The sequence below is a fragment of the Oncorhynchus mykiss genome, chromosome 23 (assembly GCF_057628025.1).
Source record: "Oncorhynchus mykiss isolate SJ-2025 chromosome 23, ASM5762802v1, whole genome shotgun sequence".
Classification (NCBI taxonomy): domain Eukaryota; kingdom Metazoa; phylum Chordata; class Actinopteri; order Salmoniformes; family Salmonidae; genus Oncorhynchus; species Oncorhynchus mykiss.
The window spans coordinates 30,402,366-30,426,280 of record NC_143044.1 but is presented as its reverse complement, the minus strand read 5'-3'; the positions used below and the strand labels follow the sequence as shown (position 1 = coordinate 30,426,280).

General features: G+C 44.1%; 1 protein-coding gene and 1 long non-coding RNA gene across 2 annotated transcripts; one reads left to right on the top strand and one right to left on the bottom strand.

Annotated features, from left to right (window-relative positions):
• Nucleotides 1-1,722: 1,722 nt before the first annotated feature.
• LOC149972562 (uncharacterized) lies at nucleotides 1,723-7,233 on the top strand. Its single transcript, XR_016491062.1, has 2 exons — nucleotides 1,723-6,298; nucleotides 6,594-7,233. It is a non-coding gene; the product is annotated as an uncharacterized LOC149972562 (long non-coding RNA).
• Nucleotides 7,234-8,326: 1,093 nt separating this feature from the next.
• On the bottom strand, nucleotides 8,327-14,487 carry LOC110502740 (transmembrane protein 100). Its single transcript, XM_021580995.3, has 2 exons — nucleotides 14,400-14,487; nucleotides 8,327-14,120 (listed from the first exon to the last, which is right to left on the bottom strand). The coding sequence occupies exon 2, from the start codon at nucleotides 13,996-13,998 to the stop codon at nucleotides 13,588-13,590; it is 411 nt and encodes a 136-aa protein (XP_021436670.1). The 5' UTR covers nucleotides 13,999-14,120; nucleotides 14,400-14,487; the 3' UTR covers nucleotides 8,327-13,587.
• Between the last annotated feature and the right edge of the window lie 9,428 nt (nucleotides 14,488-23,915).

The window sequence follows — 23,915 nt, the reverse complement described above, 5'->3', positions numbered from 1 at the left end:
ATAAAGGTGAAATAAAATAAATAAATAAAATAGCATTTCGTATTATTCTGTATGCAAATCCGACACTCCATATGTTACGAATTAAAATGCGTATTTTATGTTAAGAATTTGTCAGATGTTAAATATGATATAAATTTGCAAAACGTATGATATTTGACAAATTCTATCTAGGTGCCTAGGTGGCTGATATTAGCTATCTGTGGACACCGTCGATCGAATGCCTTGCATTCAGCGATAGCCTTATATTTCACAGACTCTGGAGTATTTCCACGTTCACCTGCTAGTCGGAACTAGGAAACTCGGAAATGACCAATTTGCTGAGTGGTTGTAGTTATATTATACACATGCGGCGTTCATCCAGTTAGCAAGTGCTGCCTTCTGACTAGCATGCGAACGCAGAAATAATCTCTTCTGCCTGTGCCACTTAAAGCTGGGATGTCCCACCTACCATTTCATTCACTCTTCCGATTGTCCATCAACTCCTGGCTGAACGATATTGCAACTTTCGAATTCAGTGAATTGAAGACAACTGGGAACATGGAAAAGAACTAGCTGGGGAAAATAGTTTTGAATGGTCATCCAACTCGGAATTCCATGTCGGAAACTGGCATCTTTCTAGAGCTCCGACTTTCCCACTTGGAGATCACAGACATCATGATTTGACCTAGTTTTTCTCAAAGTGCCTATTTGTCTTGAAAGCACCACTGACAAAGCACGAGTCATGGCCCATGAGTAGTTGCATATGGGGCGGCAGGGGTAGCCTAGTGGTTAGAGCGTTGGACTAGTAACCGGAAGGTTGTGAGTTCAAACCCCCGAGCTGACAAGGTACAAATCTGTCGTTCTGCCCCTGAACAGGCAGTTAACCCACTGTTCCCAGGCCGTCATTGAAAATAAGAATTTGTTCTTAACTGACTTGCCTGGTTAAATAAAGGTAAAATAAAAAAAAAAAAAAAAAAAATGTGGATATGCGCGGCGAAATAAGTGGGAGGATCAACGTAAGTGGTTGTATGGGAACCTACTGTAAACTACTGTAATTGGGCATATTGGTTGTCACTCAAGACTGTTTTTGCGTGGCTGCTTGCTGCTTAATTGTATGATTTTAGTTAAGCCTAACCCTAAGCCTTTTCCTAACCTTAACCTTAATTTTCCTAACCTGCTTGTTTAGTTATCCTAACCTTGTCTCCATATGCAGACTTGTCGCCTCCCACAATGTATTTACCTTGAATCAGGTTTACGAGACTACTCCTAACCTGCCACATTAATTATCCTGACTGGCTCCGATTATTATGAGATGAAAGGCCATTTCCGAAATGAGTTTAGGAAGCCAAGCTAGAGCACTGTCTGATGTTCAGAAGGATAGGGGCAAAGGTTTTGATCAAGAGAAAGCTTTAGAAAATATGCACGTTTTCTCTAACACGTATGTATTTTACAGTTATAAGGAAGGTGAAATCTTATAGCTCTTTTTTTTACTATATTTGTATTGTCATTTCAAGCCAGTTTTGCTGAATACCAAATACATAGAATAAAATATTTCATATTTTCATATTTTGATCATATTTGTATTGTGTAGTTGAGCTTGTGTCTTTAAAAGTGACTATACCTCAGCAATGTATAACTACTGTTACCAGAAATGTGAGATTTTAATCTTTGTTGGAGTATGCAGCATTATTAGTGATTGTTTATTGCCATTTCATGATCGTGTGGTACATACATATGTCTGTCAGCTCCTATTATCTGGCCCTGCTTCTCAAAGCACAGCTGCAATTAAAACAGGCGCCCTAATCTAGATTTGTGAAAATGCCATTTCCGGTCACAACTTGCAGACTTGTTTTCGATTTGCTGTGCGTTTTGTTGCCAACCTGTTTTGCTACCTGACAAATTTACGGTTTTTACTTTTTAATTACCGTTTATATTTTTGTTTTTTCCTCCTCAACTTTTTCACTCCGGACGCTTTATCTGGACACGATTCGTCAGGACCTCCAACAGCCGAAGCTAAGTAGTAACATTAACATGATGCCTTCTAATTGCAGTCGCTGTACTCGCCTTACGGCGAGGATAGCTGTGCTACAAGCCCAGCTTCAGACGCAATCGCTAGGCAAGGGTAATTTCAGTGTAGGAAAGGATGAAACAGCGTCTGTGCCACCAGTAAGTACAGATAGTAGTATAAATCCCCTGGCACAGTCCCCGCAGCCGGACAACTTTCTCACGGTTTCTGGAAGGAAATGCTGTAGGAACGCTCAACCGGTGTCGCTCATTCAGCCGACAGAAACTTTCAACCGGTTTTCCCCATTAAGCAGCGGGTCGGAGTCAGAGGCCGAGTCTTCTCTGGTCTCTACTCCTCCCGTTACGGGGTCTGAGACGCCGAAGCTTCCCACCATTAGCTCTGACAAATTGAAAACTCTAGTCATTGGCGACTCCATTACCCGCAGTATTAGACTTGAGAATCATCCAGCGATCATACACTGTTTACCGGGGGGCAGGGCTACCGACGTTAAGGCTAATCTGAAGATGGTGCTGGCTAAAGCTAAAACTGGCGAGTGTAGAGAGTATAGAGATATTGTTATCCACGTCGGCACCAACGATGTTAGGATGAAACAGTCAGAGATCACCAAGCGCAACATAGCTTCTGCGTGTAAATCAGCTAGAAAGATGTTTCGGCATCGAGTAATTGTCTCTGGCCCCCTCCCAGTTAGGGGGAGTGATGAGCTCTACAGCAGTCTCACAACTCAATCGCTGGTTGAAAACTGTTTTCTGCCCCTCCCAAAAGATAGAATTTGTAGATAATTGGCCCTCTTTCTGGGACTCACCCACAAACAGGACCAAGCCTGACCTGCTGAGGAGTGACGGACTCCATCCTAGCTGGAGGGGTGCTCTCATTTTATCTACCAACATAGACAGGGCTCTACCTCCTCTAGCTCCACAATGAAATAGGGTGCAGGCCAGGCAGCAGGCTGTTAGCCAGCCTGCCAGCATAGTGGAGTCTGCCACTAGCACAGTCAGTGTAGTCAGCTCAGCTATCACCATTGAGACTGTGTCTGTGCCTCGACCTAGGTTGGGCAAAACTAAACATGGTGGTGTTCGCCTTAGCAATCTCACTAGGATAAAGACCACCTCCATTCCTGTCATTATTGAAAGAGATCATGATACCTCACATCTCAAAATAGGGCTACTTAATGTTAGATCCCTTACTTCAAAGGCAATTATAGTCAATGAACTAATCACTGATCATAATCTTGATGTGATTGGCCTGACTGAAACATGGCTTAAGCCTGATGAATTTACTGTGTTAAATGAGGCCTCACCTCCTGGCTACACTAGTGACCATATCCCCCGTGCATCCTGCAAAGGCGGAGGTGTTGCTAACATTTACGATAGCAAATTTCAATTTACAAAAAAAAAAAATGACGTTTTCGTCTTTTGAGCTTCTAGTCATGAAATCTATGCAGACTACTCAATCACTTTTTATAGCTACTGTTTACAGGCCTCCTGGGCCATATACAGCGTTCCTCACTGAGTTCCCTGAATTCCTATCGGACCTTGTAGTCATAGCGGATAATATTCTAATCTTTGGTGACTTTAATATTCACATGGAAAAGTCCACAGACCCACTCCAAAAGGCTTTCGGTACCATCATCGACTCAGTGGGTTTTGTCCAACATGTCTCTGGACCCACTCACTGTCACAGTCATACGCTGGACCTAGTTTTGCCCCATGGAATAAATGTTGTGGATCTTACTGTTTTTCCTCATAATCCTGGACTATCGGACCACCATTTTATTACGTTTGCAATTGCAACAAATAATCTGCTCAGACCCCAACCAAGTAGCATCAAAAGTCGTGCTATAAATTCACAGACAACACAAAGATTCCTTGATGTCCTTCCAGATTCCCTCTGTCTACCCAAGGACGCCAGAGGACAAAAACCAGTTAACCACCTAACTGAGGAACTCAATTTAACCTTGCGCAATACCCTAGATGCAGTTGCACCCCTAAAAACTAAAAACATTTCTCATAAGAAACTAGCTCCCTGGTACACAGAAAATACCCGAGCTCTGAAACAAGCTTCCAGAAAATTGGAACGGAAATGGCGCCACACCAAACTGGAAGTCTTCCGACTAGCTTGGAAAGACAGTACTGTGCAGTACCGAAGAGCCCTTACTGCTGCTCGATCATCCTATTTTTCTAACTTAATTGAGGAAAATAAGAACAATCCGAAATTCCTTTTTGATACTGTCGCAAAGCTAACTAAAAAGCAGCATTGCCCAAGAGAGGATGACTTTCACTTTAGCAGTGATAAATTCATGAACTTCTTTGAGGAAAAGATTATGATTATTAGAAAGCAAATTACGGACTCCTCCTTAAATCTGCGTATTCCTTCAAAGCTCAGTTGTCCTGAGTCTGCACAACTCTGCCAGGACCTAGGATCAAGAGAGACGCTCAAGTGTTTTAGTACTATATCTCTTCACACAATGATGAAAATAATCATGGCCTCTAAACCTCCAAGCTGCATACTGGACCCTATTCCAACTAAACTACTGAAAGAGCTGCTTCCTGTGCTTGGCCCTCCTATGTTGAACATAATAAACGGCTCTCTATCCACCGGATGTGTACCAAACTCACTAAAAGTGGCAGTAATAAAGCCTCTCTTGAAAAAGCCAAACCTTGACCCAGAAAATATAAAAAACTATCGGCCTATATCGAATCTTTCATTCCTCACAAACATTTTAGAAAAGGCTGTTGCGCAACAACTCACTGCCTTCCTGAAGACAAACAATGTATACGAAATTCTTCAGTCTGGTTTTAGACCCCATCATAGCACTGAGACGGCACTTGTGAAGGTGGTAAATTACATTTTAATGGCATCGGACCGAGGCTCTGCATCTGTCCTCGTGCTCCTAGACCTTAGTGCTGCTTTTGATACCATCGATCACCACATTCTTTTGGAGAGATTGGAAACCCAAATTGGTCTACACGGACAAGTTCTGGCCTGGTTTAGATCTTATCTGTCGGAAAGATATCAGTTTGTCTCTGTGAATGGTTTGTCCTCTGACAAATCAACTGTAAATTTCGGTGTTCCTCAAGGTTCCGTTTTAGGACCACTATTGTTTTCACTATATATTTTACCTCTTGGGGATGTTATTCGAAAACATAATGTTAACTTTCACTGCTATGCAGATGACACACAGTTGTACATTTCAATGAAACATGGTGAAGCCCCAAAATTGCCCTTGCTAGAAGAATGTGTTTCAGACATAAGGAAGTGGATGGCTGCAAACGTTCTACTTTTAAACACGGACAAAACAGAGATGCTTGTTCTAGGTCCCAAGAAACAAAGAGATCTTCTGTTGAATCTGACAATTAATCTTAATGGTTGTACAGTCGTCTCAAATAAAACTGTGAAGGACCTCGGCGTTACTCTGGACCCTGATCTCTCTTTTGAAGAACATATCAAGACCATTTCAAGGACAGCTTTTTTCCATCTACGTAACATTGCAAAAATCAGAAACTTTCTGTCCAAAAATGATGCAGAAAAATTAATCCATGCTTTTGTCACTTCTAGGTTAGACTACTGCAATGCTCTACTTTCCGGCTACCCGGATAAAGCACTAAATAAACTTCAGTTAGTGCTAAATACGGCTGCTAGAATCCTGACTAGAACCAAAAAAATTGATCATATTACTCCAGTGCTAGCCTCTCTACACTGGCTTCCCGTCAAAGCAAGGGCTGATTTCAAGGTTTTACTGCTAACCTACAAAGCATTACATGGGCTTGCTCCTACCTATCTCTCTGATTTGGTCCTGCCGTACATACCTACACGTACGCTAAGGTCACAAGACGCAGGCCTCCTAATTGTCCCTAGAATTTCTAAGCAAACAGCTGGAGGCAGGGCTTTCTCCTATAGAGCTCCATTTTTATGGAACGGTCTGCCTACCCATGTCAGAGACGCAAACTCAGTATCAACCTTTAAGTCTCTACTGAAGACTCATCTCTTCAGTGGGTCATATGATTGTGTAGTCTGGCCCAGGAGTGGGAGGGTGAACGGAAAGGCTCTGGAGCAACAAACCGCCCTTGCTGTCTCTGCCTGGCCGGTTCCCCTCTTTCCACTGGGATTCTCTGCCTCTAACCCTATTACAGGGGCTGAGTCACTGGCTAACTGGGGCTCTCTCATGCCGTCCCTAGGAGGGTGTGTGTTACCTGAGTGGGTTGATTCACTGATGTGGTCATCCTGTCTGCACCCCCCTTGGGTTGTGCCGTGGCGGAGGTCTTTGTGGGCTATACTCAAACTTGTCTCAGGATGGTAAGTTGGTGGTTGAAGATATCCCTCTAGTGGTGTGGGGGCTGTGCTTTGGCAAAGTGGGTGGGGTTATATCCTTTCTGTTTGGCCCTGTCCTGGGGTGTCCTCGGATGGGGTCACAGTGTCTCCTGACCCCTCCTGTCTCAGCCTCCAGTATTTATGCTGCAGTAGTTTATGTGTCGGGGGGCTAGGGTCAGTTTGTTATATCTGGAGTACTTCTCCTGTCCTATTTGGTGTCCTGTGTGAATCTAAGTGTGCATTCTCTAATTCTCTGCTTCTCTCTTTCTCTCTCTCGGAGGACCTGAGCCCTAGGACCATGCCCCAGGACTACCTGACATGATGACTCCTTGCTGTCCCCAGTCCACCTGGCCGTGCTGCTGCTCCAGTTTCAACTGACCTGAGCCCTAGGACCATGCCCCAGGAATACCTGACATGATGACTCCTTGCTGTCCCCAGTCCACCTGACTGTGCTGCTGCTCCAGTTTCAACTGCTCTGCCTTATTATTATTTGACCATGCTGGTCATTTATGAACATTTGAACATCTTGACCATGTTCTGTTATAATCTCCACCTGGCACAGCCAGAAGAGGATTGGCCACCCCACATAGCCTGGTTCCTCTCTAGGTTTCTTCCTAGGTTTTGGCCTTTCTAGGGAGTTTTTCCTAGCCACCGTGCTTCTACACCTGCATTGCTTGCTGTTTGGGGTTTTAGGCTGGGTTTCTGTACAACACTTTGAGATATCAGCTGATGTACGAAGGGCTATATAAATAAATTTGATTTGATTTGATATGCTACATGTGGTCCTGTATGGCTAAATTGGTAGAATATGTTGCATGCAACATGAGGATTGTAGTTTGATTTCCGGGACCACCCATATGTCAAAATGTATGCATGCATGACTGTAAATCACTTTGGATAAAAGCATCTGCTAAATGTCATATGCAGTATTATTTATTATGATAAATAATTACTTTTGGGATTCCATAGATTACAATTTAGATTACATATAACATACAGGCTAATCATGCCTTTTGTTAATGTTATCACCACAAGGTACACATGCTTTGGTAGTTAGATCACTATTTCAACATTTAAGAAATGTTGCAAATTGACCTGTTAATCCATGTAGTTGAAGAGGATTAGTCTGTTAGGCCTACTTCCTGCTGTCCTCGGGTAGGGGGTTAAATAACCAAAACATAGCTTTGTTCAGGAACGCTAATTATCCTGGGTTACAGGAAAGTGCCAAGGTGGCCAAGTCCTATGGGAGGAATGTGTACCCCAGTAAATCTTATCATTTTATGCCATTATTGAAGCCATTGATTATTGATTGGTTAGTATTGGTATGCACCCATTCCCAAACATGACCACCTCCTTTTCAAAATCCATAAAAATGAAATAGGAAATGTATTATCCACCATTATTGTTAGCCTATCAAGCCTAAGCAGAACTTCACTAGAGCTGAAGCTACCTTTGATTAGGCTAGACTTCACTGAACTCATGGGATGCATCCCAAAGGCACACTGTTCCCTATATGGTGCACTGCTTTTGGGAATAGGGTACCATTTAGTACATAGCCCATGCAGTAATTCAGACACTACAGCAGCTCTGTCTCTCCCTCCGTTCAATGTGACTGACTGAAAGTGTCTGTACTGATTAGAGCTGAGGACATGACAGACTACTTTTGAGTATGCTAATTAAGGACCTTTGACACTGGGACCTGCCAGCCACGAGTAAAGGATCACTGGGACCTGCCAGGCATGAGTAGCGGATCAGCAGATGAATCAATGGCAGACTAATTAGTTAATCCTGCTAATGAGATGAGTCATAGGCTACAGATGTCGGGATAAAACCAGTTTGAAAAATAAGAGATTGATGAGAGAGAGAGAGAGAGAGCGAGAGAGAGAGAGTGCTTTTGGTGCAACACTGTGGGAGCCTACCACAGAGGGAGAGTACTATATTTATATCTCTCTTCCTCTCATCCCCCGTGACTGCCATTTTCTTTTCAGTTTGATTGACAGAAATGTACACAGGTTTAGTTTACATTAATAATCTTGCATTTAATACAGCATTAATACACACAACTAATTGTGAATCTGAAGAGAATTACAGTGTCAGTGGGCCTGGTTGAAATCTGGGTACTACTAATCTCTGTATCCTTGTTATTTTTTCTTCAATGGAACTGATACTGTTTGATTTGTAGCTCACAGATTGACGTCATGGCTCACCCATACACTATGTCCCCCTTTTATATGAGGGATGCCACACGTATGCAGGTACACACACACACACACATATACAACCAGATTACACAAACAGATAATGGCAACATCTCCTTTTCATCAGCTACTCTAGTACTGGCACAGTGGGTGTACAGCTTGGGTGAACCCATAGTCGTGACTTGACTAACAATCTGAAAATTGTTATTTATCTAATTAACTAACTATGTTTAATTGTTACCTGATTAAATTAATCAGGTAACAATTAACTCACTCATTAGGATCGGAGGCACCACGAGAGTGGTTCTTCAAAGTGTTACCATCTCCCGAATTAAACTCCAAAAGGTTTTTACCTATCACATCTATAAACAGTCAAATTATAAATAATAACCTCTTATCATGTCACCATTCTGAACAGTCGTAACCTCCTTGCACCTGCAAAACCCTGAGCCTTACTTATGATTCAGTACTACACAAATTGGTTGAATTATTTATTTACTAACTAATTAAATGGGAACACAGGATAAACACACACAATCTGCACCAGTTATTGACAGGAGACTTATTACACTGAAAACAGGTCCCTAGCGGAATGACAACAACATGGATGTTGTTAAAGAAGAGATGGAGAGGGAGAGAGAGGGACAGAGACACTTAACATTGCCATGTTCAGAAACTACTCTCGCCTACAATAACCATATACTTTGCACACAAACCGACGTCCGCTTTGAGCAAGAACTCATGAGGTGAATCTATCGTCTCGACCTCGTGTTGAGATTCAAAGTTCAAACCATTGTAAACGCGTAGCTGCCACTTTACACTTTTTCTGGTTCCATGTGTTAATTCGTACCCCATCATTTATACATTTTGCGCGAAAGGGGTGGTTCCAGCTGGCTGGCTGCCATAACTTTGCGGTGATTACTCACTGTGCAAAGTTATGGCAAAAAAAATTATCTGTTATAGCTTCTCAAATCACAACCCTCTTTTAACAAAAACACTTCTATAATTTTTCATATTACATGCACAACCCATAGTATGGAAACTCTATCTATGTAATGTATACTTTCCAATTTACAGTATTTCCTCACAAAATAACATAACAGTCTTTTTATTTTACTAGGCAAGTCAGTTAAGAAAAAAATCTTATTTTCAATGACGGCCTAGGAACAGTGGGTTAACTGCCTGTTCAGGGGCAGAACGACAGATTTGTACCTTGTCAGCTCGGGGGTTTGAACTTGCAACCTTCCGGTTACTAGTCCAACGCTCTAACCACTAGGCTACCCTGTCGCCTGACTATTCCGCACGTTCTACGTTCAAAATATTGTTCCAGTATTCGCTTTTGAACGTGTTAGAGTTTCAGCTGCAAAAAGGTCTGTTGAGACAAAGCACATTCCTTAGATGAATTTGGAGAGCACAGGCCTGGATCTTCTCCCTCGATTTAAAACAGGACGTGAGTGTCAATCCCCACTAGTTCTTTCCTCCCCCTCTACGGGTGAAAGGGGGTCTGATTGAAGTAATTAATTGCAAACCTAATCTGACCTATTTGGATTCTCGTGGTCAGTCATGACACCATTACAGAGATATATTGATGTTGAAATAAAGGCACTGAAATAAAAGCCACGGCAATGCTGTGACTGACTAATAGCTAGCTGCACACAACGTTTCCCCACAGGAATGTAAGATGGTGTCCCAAATGAAACCTTATACATTACTTAGTACACTACTTTCAAAAGGCACGGCACTATATTGGAAATAGGGTGCCATTTCGGATGCACATTAAATCTACCCAACAGAAAGAGATTGATACAGAATGGTAATGCAGAGGATGTTCTGTAAAGTCAAAAAACATTATTTTGCAGCAAGGAAACGGACGGATAGCTATATCAAATTGAAAAAAATCTCTAGTTGAATCATTTAAACAGGAAATCTCAAATACAAAAAAAGTACAAATTAACATCTCCCAATAAACTATACTGTACACAATCTTTATATATAGACATTAATATACATTCATTTAAAGAGGTACATTGATTGCAAAACGTGGCAACTTAAGTGGTAAGACACAGTAGTGATCAGACCTGCGGCAAATACATTACTTCAAATACTTCAAAATATTAGAAAGTATTTGAGGATCACTTGATTTAGCTTGGAGTTTACACTTTTGGGAATATTCCGCCACCGACACTAGACACTGGGCTTGGGAGGAGAGAAAAAAGGAGAAGACATTCTGGACTTGGGAGGAAATTATGGCTGGAGACGAAAGCCTTCCGTGGAAGCAGACGCAGGGAGAGAAGGAAGGACAGCGACGACGCCGGGGTTCGCTGCCACGACGCAAGCCCAAAAGACAGTCCCAAAAAAGGACAGCGAACAGAGTGAGTCAGAGACCGTCGAGGAGTTATTGGACAAATTGGAGGAGAGTGAACGGAGGGGTGAGTTAGAGACCTTCGATGAGTTGTTGGATAAATTGGAGGAGAGTGAAGCGAGAGAGCTGTTGGTTTGGCATAGTATGCACGGCATTCGCCCTGAGGAGCGTGTTAGCCGTCCGGTGCCACCTGTGCCATCTCCCCATACTTGTCCTGAGGAGCGTGTCATTGGTCCCGTACCATCTGTGCCAGTTCCACCCACCAGGTCTCCAGTACGCCTCCACAACCCGGGTACGTCCTGTGCCAGCTCCCCGCACTCGCCGTGCGAAGTGTGTCATTGTTCCGGTACAATTTGTGCCGGTTCTACGCACCAGGTCTCCAGTGCGCCTCCACAGCCCAGTATGTCCTGTGCCTCCTCCTCTCCTCTCGCACTCTCCCTGAAGTGTGTGTCCCCAGTCCGGTACGTCCTGTGCCTGCTCCTCGCACTCTCCATCAGGTGCACCTTCCCAGTCAGCTACGTCCTGTGCCTGCTCCCCGCACACGCCCTGGGGTGCTTGTCACCAGCCCGGTGCCACCAGTGCCGGCCCCACTCACCAGGCTTCCTGCGACGATCCCCCGTCCAGAGCTTCCCAGTCCGGAACCTCCTGACATGGTCCACAGTCCGGAACCTCCTGAGACGGTCCACGGTCCGGAACCTCCTGAGATGGTCCACGGTATGGAACCTCCTGAGACGGTCCACGGTCCGGAACCTCCAGCTCCATGACCGGAGCTTTCTCCTGCGCCGATGCCCAGTCTGAGCACAGCGTCCAGTCCAGCTCCAAGACAGGAGCCTTCCTCTGCGCCGATGTCCAGTCCGAACACGGTGTCCAGTCCAGCTCCATGGCAGGAGCCCTTCTCTGCCCTGATGCCCAGTCTAGACACGACGTCCAGTCTATGGCAGGAGTCTGCTTCTGCACCGAGGTCTAGTCCAGGTACAGTGTTCAGCTTCTTTCCAAGGCTGGATCCACAGGATGAGCAGGTTCTTCGGCCAGCACCAGAACCACCACCAAAGATGGTGGATCTGAGAGCTGAGCGGGTTCTTCGTCCCGCACCAGAGTCGCCACCGACACTAGACACTCCCCCCCCAACCCCTTCTTTTTTTTTCAGGTTATGCGGTCGGAGTCCGCACCTTTGGGTGGGGGGGTTCTGTCACGTCCTGACCGTAGAAAGCCTTTATTTTCTATGGTAGAGTAGGTCAGGGCGTGACTAGGGGTTTAGTCTAGTTTATATTTTCTATGTGGGGTTCTAGTTTGTTTTTTCTATGTTGGTGTTTTGGTATGATTCCCAATTAGAGGGAATCAAGCTATCATTGTCTCTAATTGGGGATCATAGTTAAGTAGTATTTTTCCACCTGTGTGTTATGGGATATTGTTTGGAGTTAGTGCACATTGCACCTCTGTAGTCACAGTTTGTGCTTTATTGTTTAGTTAAGTTTCACTAATAATAAAGTATGTGGAACTCATATCGCACTGCGTTTTGGTCCGACCATTATTACGACGAATGTGACAATACTAAATCAAGCGCAGCTTGTATTTGACATATTATATTTGACCCAGGTCAGGTAGTGATATGTGATTTGTGATATGAATGCCATTCAAATGACGTATCAGTCCATAAACCTCTACACATCTAAGAGCGCACCAAACATACATGTAATATCATACAGAGGAATGCAAAGTTGACAAACTTACAGCAGTCTTGTCGCAGGGTGATGTCATTATCTGAAACCTTCAACTATAAATTCATACCACTTCGAGGTGCACATGTAACAGTTTAACTTTCATCCGTCCCCTCACCCCAACCTGGGTTCGAACCAGGGACCCTCTGCACACATAGACAACTGACACCCAGGAAACATCGTTACCCATGCTCCACAAAAGCCACGGCCCTTGCAGAGCAAGGGGAACCACTACTTCAAGGTCTCGGAGCAAGTGAAGTCACCGATTGAAACGCTATTAGCGCGCACCACCGCTAACTAGCTAGCCATTTCACATCGGTTACACACAAACGCAAGTCAATTCATCACAATTTATTACTGACACGGCAGCAAAAAGAACCACTGGTAAAAATTTAACAGCTCAGCCCATTCTGTGGCAGATCCAGTGATGTCCTCATTTTTAGGAAACTGCGAAGCCAACTGAAGGGGAAAGCAGAAATGTGTAAATCACTATGAATGAAAAGTGTGGACACAAATGCTGGGCCAAAATGGCATCCAATTCCCTACACTATGCACAATGTAGGGAATAGGGTATACACTATGTAGGGAATATGGTGTCATTTGGTACACATCCAAAGTCTGATTTAATCGTTCTGATGGGACATCTTACAGCTACAGTAGGTTATCAGGGTCTACGGTTAACCGTTGACAGAACTCTCTGAACTTAAAACCCTGAAAACACAGCCCTCCCTCCTCCACACAGTGAAAAACAAAGTAAACCTCCTCAGAGACATGGGGGCTGGTAAAAAAGTAAAGAAGGAGGAGGTTATATTTCCAAACAAGAGAAAGAAGATTTAGGAACTCTCAACCCTCTCCACCACCCTGAAATCTAGCGTCTCGCTGAAGCATGTGGCAGGTTGATCGGTTTGGACCTCACAGATTTTCAACCTTTCCATCCATCCATCCTTTCATCTGTCTGTGTCTCTGTTCCATACATCTCTCTTCCTCCTCCAAACCTCACAAGGTGCCCTGTTCAGAGCAGAAGAACCCTCCCTCCTTCTTCTTCCTTCTCTTCAGCCTGTGGTCCCTCCAGCAGACTGCCGCCATCAACAGCATGACCATCCCAACCACCAGCAACACCATGGACACCACCTTGGTCTGGTGCAGGTCTGGCGTGTTATACATGAAGGTGACCCCTGTCCCCGCCACACCAATCACCAGGGAGATAACCCCAAATGGGAACACACAGCGGTACCAAGACTTCTCCGTGCCGCCAGTGGCCTGGGCTAGTCGTTCTAGTGTGGAGAGAGACTCTGGGGGTTGGACCAGGTCCCCTCTATGGGGAAACTCCGGAGGTATGCTGCTGCCACAGTCCAGGTCTGGTTGAAGCACCGGGGCCGGGGGTTGGCGTCCCGAGGAGCAGCCCATTTCAGAGCTGCGGTCCTAGGGAGAGGAGAGGAGTGAGAGGGGTTCTTCTGGTGGATCTCTTCTTTCTGTTACTACAGGGGCTGCTGCGTTCTCTGTTGTTGTCGTCTGGAGACAGCTTGTGCCTGGAGGGTGAAAGACAGGGAGAAGAGATCAGGAGGGAGACACTGAGATATATGGAGAAAGACAGAGAGGCAGAAGGGAGACAGAGAGTGAAGGGGGAAATGGAGAAGTTATCCAGAGAAATAAAAAGAGATGGAGATGGGGAGAGAGACTGATGAAGTCAGACACAGAGAAAACAAAGAGACAAACAAAGACATATTCAGACAGAAAGAGAAAGGGAGAGAGAAAGAGATATGAGCTCTGGCTTCGTATGCAGTCTCTCTGCAAGAGGATCCACTTACTCTGTCTCGATGTGTTTGGTGCGTGGTGTGGTGTGTGTTCTGCATTGCATCCGTCCGCCCTCCCAGTGGCGGCAGCACATTATGTGTTGTGTTTCCACAGCCTTTGAGGTTTAAAGAGACAGAGAGGAGGAGGAGGGGCGAAGGAGAGGTGGTTGGTGTGACTCAGGAACCTGATTGGCTGCCCAAGCACAGTGACGTCAAAGACAAGAGGGATGCAGAGGGACGCGGAGGGGTGCGGTTGGGAAGTAGGGGGACGATGGAAGATAGTTAACTGTTCCATCTCCTCTTTATCTCCTCTACTCTGATTGATCCATGTATGTGTGTGCGTTGATGGAAAATAGTGAAGCAGCCCAGGCTTAGCAATGATACCATCTAACCATAATGTTGTTTCAAATAATCTACACCTCAGTTACCTTTATGATGCAAAGCCATTTAATCTGACGTAAGCAGGCAGTAACATAGTAAAACAAATCAACTTAGATTTAAACACACACGCTTTCACGCACGCACACACACATGCATGAACACACACACTCTCGCTACCCCTTGATATAAATAGCCCAACAAGCAGGATACATGAATAAGGACCGTCCGATTTTCTGGATAGCAGGTTCCTCTATCTACTATCCCATTTAATTTACCCAAAACTACCAATCAATTTGTCTGCATGTTCATGTGGGGAGTAGAAGGATGCCGGCTGTGTGTACGAGTGTGTGTGCTGTGTGCGCAAGAGCACACAGCACTCAGTACTCAGTCTAGTATAGGCTTTATAGATCATGAACATAACCCTCTCGCTCAGACTGTATCCTCAGTGTCTCCCTCCTTCTGTTCACACACTGTAACAAATCCACTGTATCTTCATGGCAATCTACTCACAAGTTCCCATTCAGAGCTTCGCGTCACCCAGCCACTCAGGTTTTCTTTCTCCTCACAGACAATTTAGAGGTGAGATTCGAGCCTGTGAATGTGTGTAATGTGTGTGCTAGGAGTCGGGAAGCAAGTGCAGGGAGTGAATAATTTAATAAATAAATGAAAAGATAATACAAAACAAGAAACACGAACAACGCTGGAAGAAACCAAAGGGAGTGACAAATAAAGGGCAGGTAATCAAGGAGGTGATGGTTAATGACACTCCAGGTGAGTGTCATTATGCGCAGATGCGCGTAACGATGGTGACAGGTGTGCTCCATAACGAGCAGCCTGGTGACCTAGAGGCCAGAGCAGGAGCACACCTGACAGTACCAAGATGACCAAGATGACGATCCCGGGGATCAGGAGCTGACCGGTCACCTCTGCTAAGGCACGTGAACCTGTTGATCCAACTGAGGCGTGGGAGCATGGCGACCTAGAGCGTCGGAGAGAGAGCATGCACGACAGTACCAGTCGCCTCCACTGAGGCGCAGAAACCTGACAAACCAGCTGAGGTGCTCGGTAGAGGCATGGGAACCTGTTCACCCAGCTGAGGCATGGGACCTTGTCGAGCCAGCTGCGGTATGGAAACTGGTCGAGCCAGCTGAGGCAGGGGAACCCGTAGAACCCGCCAAGGCATGGGAATCCGACAAACTGGCTGAGACCTCCCAGGTAGCTCCAGCTCCAACCCCCAGACCGAACATCACCTCCAACACACACAAAAAATAAAAAACACTCCCTGATACTTCCCTTTGTTGAATCATCATTCTACAACGTGTGCGCTGGGAGTCAGGAGGCAAGTTGAGGGAGTGAATAATTTAATAAATAAATGAAAACATAATACAAAACAAGAAACAAAAACAACGCACAGACATGAAACTGAAACAGAAACAATGACAACTGGGGAAGAAACCAAAGGGAGTGACATAGAAAGGGCAGGTAATCATGGAGGTGATAGAGTCCAGGTGAGTGTCATTATGCGCAGATGCGCGTAACGATGGTGACAGGTGTGCGCCATAACAAACAGCCTGGTGACCTAGGGGCCAGAGAGGGAGCACACTTGACTATGTGACAGACCACCCGAGGGGCTAACCTGACCTTACCGCATGTGTGTGTGTGTTCATGTGTGTGTGTGGTGTACAGGTTCAAATCAGATTTTATTGGTCACATACATATGTTTAGCAGATGTTATTGCGGGTGTAGCGCAATGCTTGTGTTTTTAGCTCCAAAAGTGCAGTAATATATAACAATTCACAACAATACACACAATAGACACAAACCTAAAAGTAAAATAATGGAATTAAGGGATATATAAATATTAGGATGAGCATTGTCGGAGTGGCATAGACTAAATACAGTAGAAGAGAATACAGTATATATAGTGGAAAGAAAAAGTATGTGAACCCTTTGGAATTACCTGGATTTCTGATAAATTGATCATCAAATTTGATCTGCTCTTCATCTAAGTCACAACAATAGACAAACATAGTGTGCTAAAACAAATACCACTAATTATTGTATCTTGTCTATATTGATTACAGAATTTAAACACTCACTGACAACAATGAGACAGTCTATAAGGAGGAGGTCAGAGACCTGGCCGGGTGGTGCCAGAATAACAACCTATCCCTCAACGTAACCAAGACTAAGGAGATGATTGTGGACTACAGGAAAACGAGCACTGAGCATGACCCCATTCTCACCGATGGGGCTGTAGTGGAGCAGGTTGAGAGCTTCAAGTTCCTTGGTGTCCACATCAACAACAAACTAGAATGTTCCAAACACACCAAGACAGTGGTAAAGAGGGCACGACAAAGCCTATTCCCCCTCAGGAAACTAAAAATATTTGGCATGGGTCCTGAGGTCCTCAAAAGGTTCTACAGCTGCAACATCGAGAGCATCCAGACCGGTTGAATCATTGGTTGATATGGCAATTGCTCAGCCTCCGACCGCAAGGCACTTCAGATGGTAGTGCGTTTGGGGCAAAGCTGCCTGCCATCCAGGACCTCTACACCAGGTGGTGTCAGAGGAAGGCCATAACAATTGTCAAAGGCCCCAGCCACCCCAGTCATAGACTGTTCTCTCTACGCATGTCAAGCGGTACCGGAGTGCCAAGTCTAGGACAAAAAGGCTTCTCAACAGTTTTTACCCCCAAGCCATAAGACTCCTGAACAGGTAACCAAATGGTTACCCGGACTATTTGCATTGTGTACCCCCCCCCCCCAACCCCTCTTTTACGCTGCTGCTCCTCTCTGTTTATCATATATGCATAGTCACTTTAACTATTTATTCATGTACATACTACCTCAATTGGGCCGACCAACCAGTGCTCCCGCAAATTGGCTAACCGGGCTATCTGCATTGTGTCCCACCACCCGCCAACCCCTATTTTTGCGCTACTGCTACTCTCTGTTCATTATATATGCGCAGTCACTTAAACAATACCTACATGTACAGTGCCTTGCGAAAGTATTCGGCCCCCTTGAACTTTGCGACCTTTTGCCACATTTCAGGCTTCAAACATAAAGATATAAAACTGTATTTTTTTGTGAAGAATCAACAACAAGTGGGACACAATCATGAAGTGGAACGACATTTATTGGATATTTCAAACTTTTTTAACAAATCAAAAACTGAAAAATTGGGCGAGCAAAATTATTCAGCCCCTTTACTTTCAGTGCAGCAAACTCTCTCCAGAAGTTCAGTGAGGATCTCTGAATGATCCAATGTTGACCTAAATGACTAATGATGATAAATACAATCCACCTGTGTGTAATCAAGTCTCCTTATAAATGAACCTGCACTGTGATAGTCTCAGAGGTCCGTTAAAAGCGCAGAGAGCATCATGAAGAACAAGGAACACACTAGGCAGGTCCGAGATACTGTTGTGAAGAAGTTTAAAGCCGGATTTGGATACAAAAAGATTTCCCAAGCTTTAAACATCCCAAGGAGCACTGTGCAAGCGATAATATTGGAATGGAAGGAGTATCAGACCACTGCAAATCTACCAAGACCTGGCCGTCCCTCTAAACTTTCAGCTCATACAAGGAGAAGACTGATCAGAGATGCAGCCAAGAGGCCCATGATCACTCTGGATGAACTGCAGAGATCTACAGCTGAGGTGGGAGACTCTGTCCATAGGACAACAATCAGTCGTATATTGCACAAATTTGGCCTTTATGGAAGAGTGGCAAGAAGAAAGCCATTTCTTAAAGATATCCATAAAAAGTGTCGTTTAAAGTTTGCCACAAGCCACCTGGGAGACACACCAAACATGTGGAAGAAGGTGCTCTGGTCAGATGAAACCAAAATTGAACTTTTTGGCAACAATGCAAAACGTTATGTTTGGCGTAAAAGCAACACAGCTCATCACTCTGAACACACCATCCCCACTGTCAAACATGGTGGTGGCAGCATCATGGTTTGGGCCTGCTTTTCTTCAGCAGGGACAGGGAAGATGGTTGAAATTGATGGGAAGATGGATGGAGCCAAATACAGGACCATTCTGGAAGAAAACCTGATGGAGTCTGGAAAAGACCTGAGACTGGGACGGAGATTTGTCTTCCAACATGACAATGATCCAAAACATAAAGCAAAATCTACAATTGAATGGTTCAAAAATAAACATATCCAGGTGTTAGAATGGCCAAGTCAAAGTCCAGACCTGAATCCAATCGAGAATCTGTGGAAAGAACTGAAAACTGCTGTTCACAAATGCTCTCCATCCAACCTCACTGAGCTCGAGCTGTTTTGCAAGGAGGAATGGGAAAAAATTTCAGTCTCTCGATGTGCAAAACTGATAGAGACATACCCCAAGCGACTTACAGCTGTAATCGCAGCAAAAGGTGGCGCTACAAAGTATTAACTTAAGGGGGCTGAATATTTTGCACGCCCAATTTTTCAGTTTTTGATTTGTTAAAAAAGTTTGAAATATCCAATAAATGTCGTTCCACTTCATGATTGTGTCCCACTTGTTGTTGATTCTTCACAAAAAAATACAGTTTCATATCTTTATGTTTGAAGCCTGAAATGTGGCAAAAGGTCGCAAAGTTCAAGTGGGCCGAATACTTTCGCAAGGCACTGTACCTTTTTTTTCCGCACAATTGGTTAGAGCGTGTAAGTAAGCATTTCACTGTAATGCCTGTTGTATTCGGCGCACGTGACAAATAAACTTTGATATGACTTGTAAATTGGAAAAAGTATTTGAACCCCTAGGCAATTGACTTCTCTTAAAGCTAAGAATCGCTGACTTGCATAAAGCTGGGAAACGTTACAAAAGTATCTCTAAAAGCCTTGATGTGTATCAGTCCACAGTAAGACAAATTGTCTATAAATGGAGAAAGTTCAGACCTGATGCTACTCTCCCTAGATTTTGCTTCAAAATATCTACATAATTTTCTTTCCTCATGATGTCATCTATTTTGTGAAGTGCACCAGTCCCTCCTGCAGCAAAGCACCCCCACAACATGATGATGCCATCTCCGTGCTTCACGGTTGGGATGGTGTTCTTCGGCTTGCAAGCCTCCCCTTTTTCCTCCAAACATAACGATGGTCATTATGGCCAAACAGTTCTATTTTTGTTTCAGACCACAGGATATTTCTCCAAAAAGTACAATCTTTGTCCCAATGTGCAGTTGCAAACCGTAGTCTGGCTTTGTTATGGCGGTTTTGGAGCAGTGGCTTCTTCCTTGCGCAGCGGCTTTTCAGGTTATGTCGATATAGGACTCGTTTTACTGTGGATATAGATACTTTTGTACCTGTTTCCTCCAACATCTTCACAAGGTCCTTTGCTGTTGTTCTGGGATTGATTTGTACTTTCCGCACCAAAGTACGTTCATCTCTAGGAGATAGAACGCGTCTCCTTCCTGAGCGGTATGGCGGCTGTGTGGTCCCATGGCATTTATACTTGCGCACTATTGTTTGTACAGATGAATGTGGTACCTTCAGGTGTTTGGAAATTGCTCCCAAGGATGAACCAGACTTGTGGAGGTCTAAAACGTTTTTTTCTAAGGTCTTGGCTGATTTCGTTTGATTTTCCCATGATGTCAAGCAAAGAGGAACTGAATTTGAAGTTAGGCCTTGAAATACATCCACAGGTACACCTCCAATTGACTCAAATTATGTCAATTAGCCTATCAGAAACTTCAAAAGCCATGACATAATTTTCTGGAATTTCCAAGCTGTTTAAAGGCACAGTCAACTTTAAAAAATTAAAAAAACATTTTTTTTAAATGAAATATCACATTTACATAAGTATTCAGATCCTTTACTTAGTACTTTGTTGAAGCACCTTTGGCAGTGATTACAGCATCAAGTCTTCTTAGGTATGACTCTTGTGGTGGTTCATTTCTTTACTATCAAATGAGGAGAGACAAACTTATCACACAAGTCAGAGGTATACTTAAACTAAATCTTAATAGTGAGAGCTTTGCAATAGCAATGGCTTGTCAACGAATCACCGTTTCTGATGATCCGTTGAAAAGCGACAAGACAAAAGTACAAAGGTATTTTATAGCCAAGATATACCCCTTTCAACCTACATGACGAACAACAGATACATAGAATGGGTCACAAGGTTAAGATTTGTGTGAAAGATACCTATAATACATAGCAGACAGTGTCTTCTGTGTCAATAGTTTTCATTGTATAGACCAGTGTCTGGCCCTCCGACACTAAACTGGAACCATCTCTCTCTGGTACCATATAGAACAGAAACATTAGCTCATACTCTGGAATGCTCTTCAAATCAAATAAAATAAAATGTTTTTATATAGCCCTTCGTACATCAGCTGATGTCTCAAAGTGCTGTACAGAAACCCAGCCTAAAACCCCAAACAGCAAGCAATGCAGGTGTAGAAGCACGGTGGCTAGGAAAAACTCCCTAGAAAGGCCAAAACCTAGGAAGAAACCTAGAGAGGAACCAGGCTATGTGGGGTGGCCAGTCCTCTTCTGGCTGTGCCGGTTGGAGATTATAACAGAACATGGCCAAGATGTTCAAATGTTCATAAATGACCAGCATGGTCGAATAATAATAAGGCAGAGCAGTTGAAACTGGAGCAGCAGCACGGTCAGGTGGACTGGGGACAGCAAGGAGTCATAATGTCACGTAGTCCTGGGGCATGGTCCTAGGGCTCAGGTCAGTTGAAACTGGAGCAGCAGCACGGCCAGGTGGACTGGGGACAGCAAGGAGTCATCATGTCAGGTAGTCCTGGGGCATGGTCCTAGGGCTCAGGTCCTCCGAGAGAGAGAAAGAAAGAGAGAAGGAGAGAATTAGAGAACGCACACTTAGATTCACACAGGACACCGAATAGGACAGGAGAAGTACTCCAGATATAACAAACTGACCCTAGCCCCCCGACACATAAACTACTGCAGCATAAATACTGGGGGCTGAGACAGGAGGGGTCAGGAGACACTGTGGCCCCATCCGAGGGGTTTTATCACCCAAAAGACATCGTAAATCTCTTGCCAGTGTTATCTCCCAGAGGCCCATCCTCAGTAGAACACACACACAATAGTTAACAACATTATCTATTCTGTTGAATAAAACAACCATGATGCAATAAAGGTATTATTAACATAATCATGCAATTTTGCCACCATACTCTACAAGCTTGGCACACCTGTGTTTGGGTCGTTTCTCCCATTCTTCTCATGGTCTGAGAGTCCTTTAGGTGCCTTTGGCAAACTCTGTGTGCCTTTTACTGGGGAGTGGCTTCTATCTGACCACTCAAACATAAAGGCTTAAATGGTGGAGTGGCTCTCCCATCTTCACAGATGAACTCTGGAGCTCTTTCAGAGTGACTATCGGGTTCTTGATCACCTCCATGATCCGTGGCCAGCTCTTGGAAAGGTCTTGGTGGTTCCAAACTTCTTCCATTTAAGAATTATGAAGGCCACTGTGTTCTTGGGTACCTTCAATGCTGCAGAAATGTTTTGGTACCCTTCCCCAGATCTGTGTCTCAACACAATCCCCATCTCGGAGCTCTACGGACAGTTCCTTTCGACCTCATGATTTGGTTTTTGCTCTAACATGTATTGTCAACTGTGGAACTTTACATAGACAGGTGTGCCTTTCCAAATCATGTCCAATCAATTGAACTTACCACAGGTGTACTCCAATCAAGTTGTCGAAACATCTCACTCAAAGATGATCAATGGAAATAGGATGCACCTGAGCAAAATGTTGAATTTCATAGCAAAGAGTCTGAATAATTATGTAAATAAGGTATTTGGTCATTATTTCTTGCTTAAATTTCTGAAAACCTGTATTCGCTTCATCATTATGGGGTTTTGTCTGTAGATTGATTAGGAAAAACATAAATGTAATCAATTTTAGAATATTGTAGAAAAAGTAGTGGTCTGAATACTTTCAGAATGCACTGTATTTATTTTATAAGGGAGCCCTGTATCATGCATTACCAGACATATAGTATTACTGAGAAAATTACTAGGGGACCTGTACACAGTAAGTAATGAGGAAACAGGAACATTATGGGAGTTTGTCCCATTTGTTGTCCACTGGAGATGACCTGAAATATTATAAAGAATGGGTGGGTGTTTTGAGAAACAGGATCTCAGCCTCATCAACATTTCTCCAAACGCAGTCGACGGCTTTCGACCTGGCTGATCTGAATGTTTGTGTACAAAGAGAGAGCTGTCAGGAAAATGTTTGGCTGAGTAATTTTAAATTCCATGGTTGTTTACATTGAAATATAAACTGCTAAAGAAACTAAAGCATTGATTTACGAAGCTCTCAGAAATACAACCATCTAGAATGCAAAAACCTTGGTTTATACTTAACACTGAGACAGTTGAAAGGATAATAACATACCAGGAGGGCATAAAATATCCAGCATTGTGAAAATTAAGAATGAATGTGTCACAATGTGCGCAACTGCTTGAAGGTAAGTCAGGTGCAGGAGAGCAGAGATGGGTGATAACAGGCGCACTTTATTCATGCCCAAGGAAAACAGCGATAATGCCCAAAGTACACAAACGGTACAATAAACAAAACACACGGGTCAAACACATAACCGGCGCAAACCAGCCTGATGCGAACCACAGGTAACAAACAAACAATTCCACACACAGACATGGGAGGAACATAGGGTAATATACATTTAGTCAGATGAGGGAATGTGAACCAGGTGTGTGGAAAACCAAGAAAAAACAAATGGAAAATGAAAAGTGGAGCGGCGATAGTGTTGATGATTAACTACAGGAGAGTGAGACCAAATCATGGACGCTGGACAGAGTGGATTTCAGTTGTAACAAAAAGGCAGTTTATTGAGTCAAAAGATATCTTGTCCTGCAGTTTAACGTGCACGGACCTATTCATATAGCTCAGAAGGAGTTAGCTGAAAAGGGATCTAGACAAAGGTTGCAGCAGATTTTATACATGGAATAATGTAGGTGGAGTCTTGTCGTGTTGGTCTTCTGACTGGTCCCGAAGAGTTGGAGGCGGGCCTGCTCCAGCCAGAGCAGGATCCCCATTGGTGCACAGCAGAGTCCTCTGCTCTTGGCACCCGACCAGTAGAGGGGGGAGTGAGGTGTGTGTGTCCAGGAGTTGTGAGATAAGGGGAACTGAAACTGGCAGTTTATGGC

Coding starts and splice junctions, on each gene's coding strand:
- LOC110502740 (XM_021580995.3), bottom strand. CDS start 13,998: ATGGGCTGCTCCTCGGGACGCCAACCCCCGGCCCCGGTGCTTCAACCA.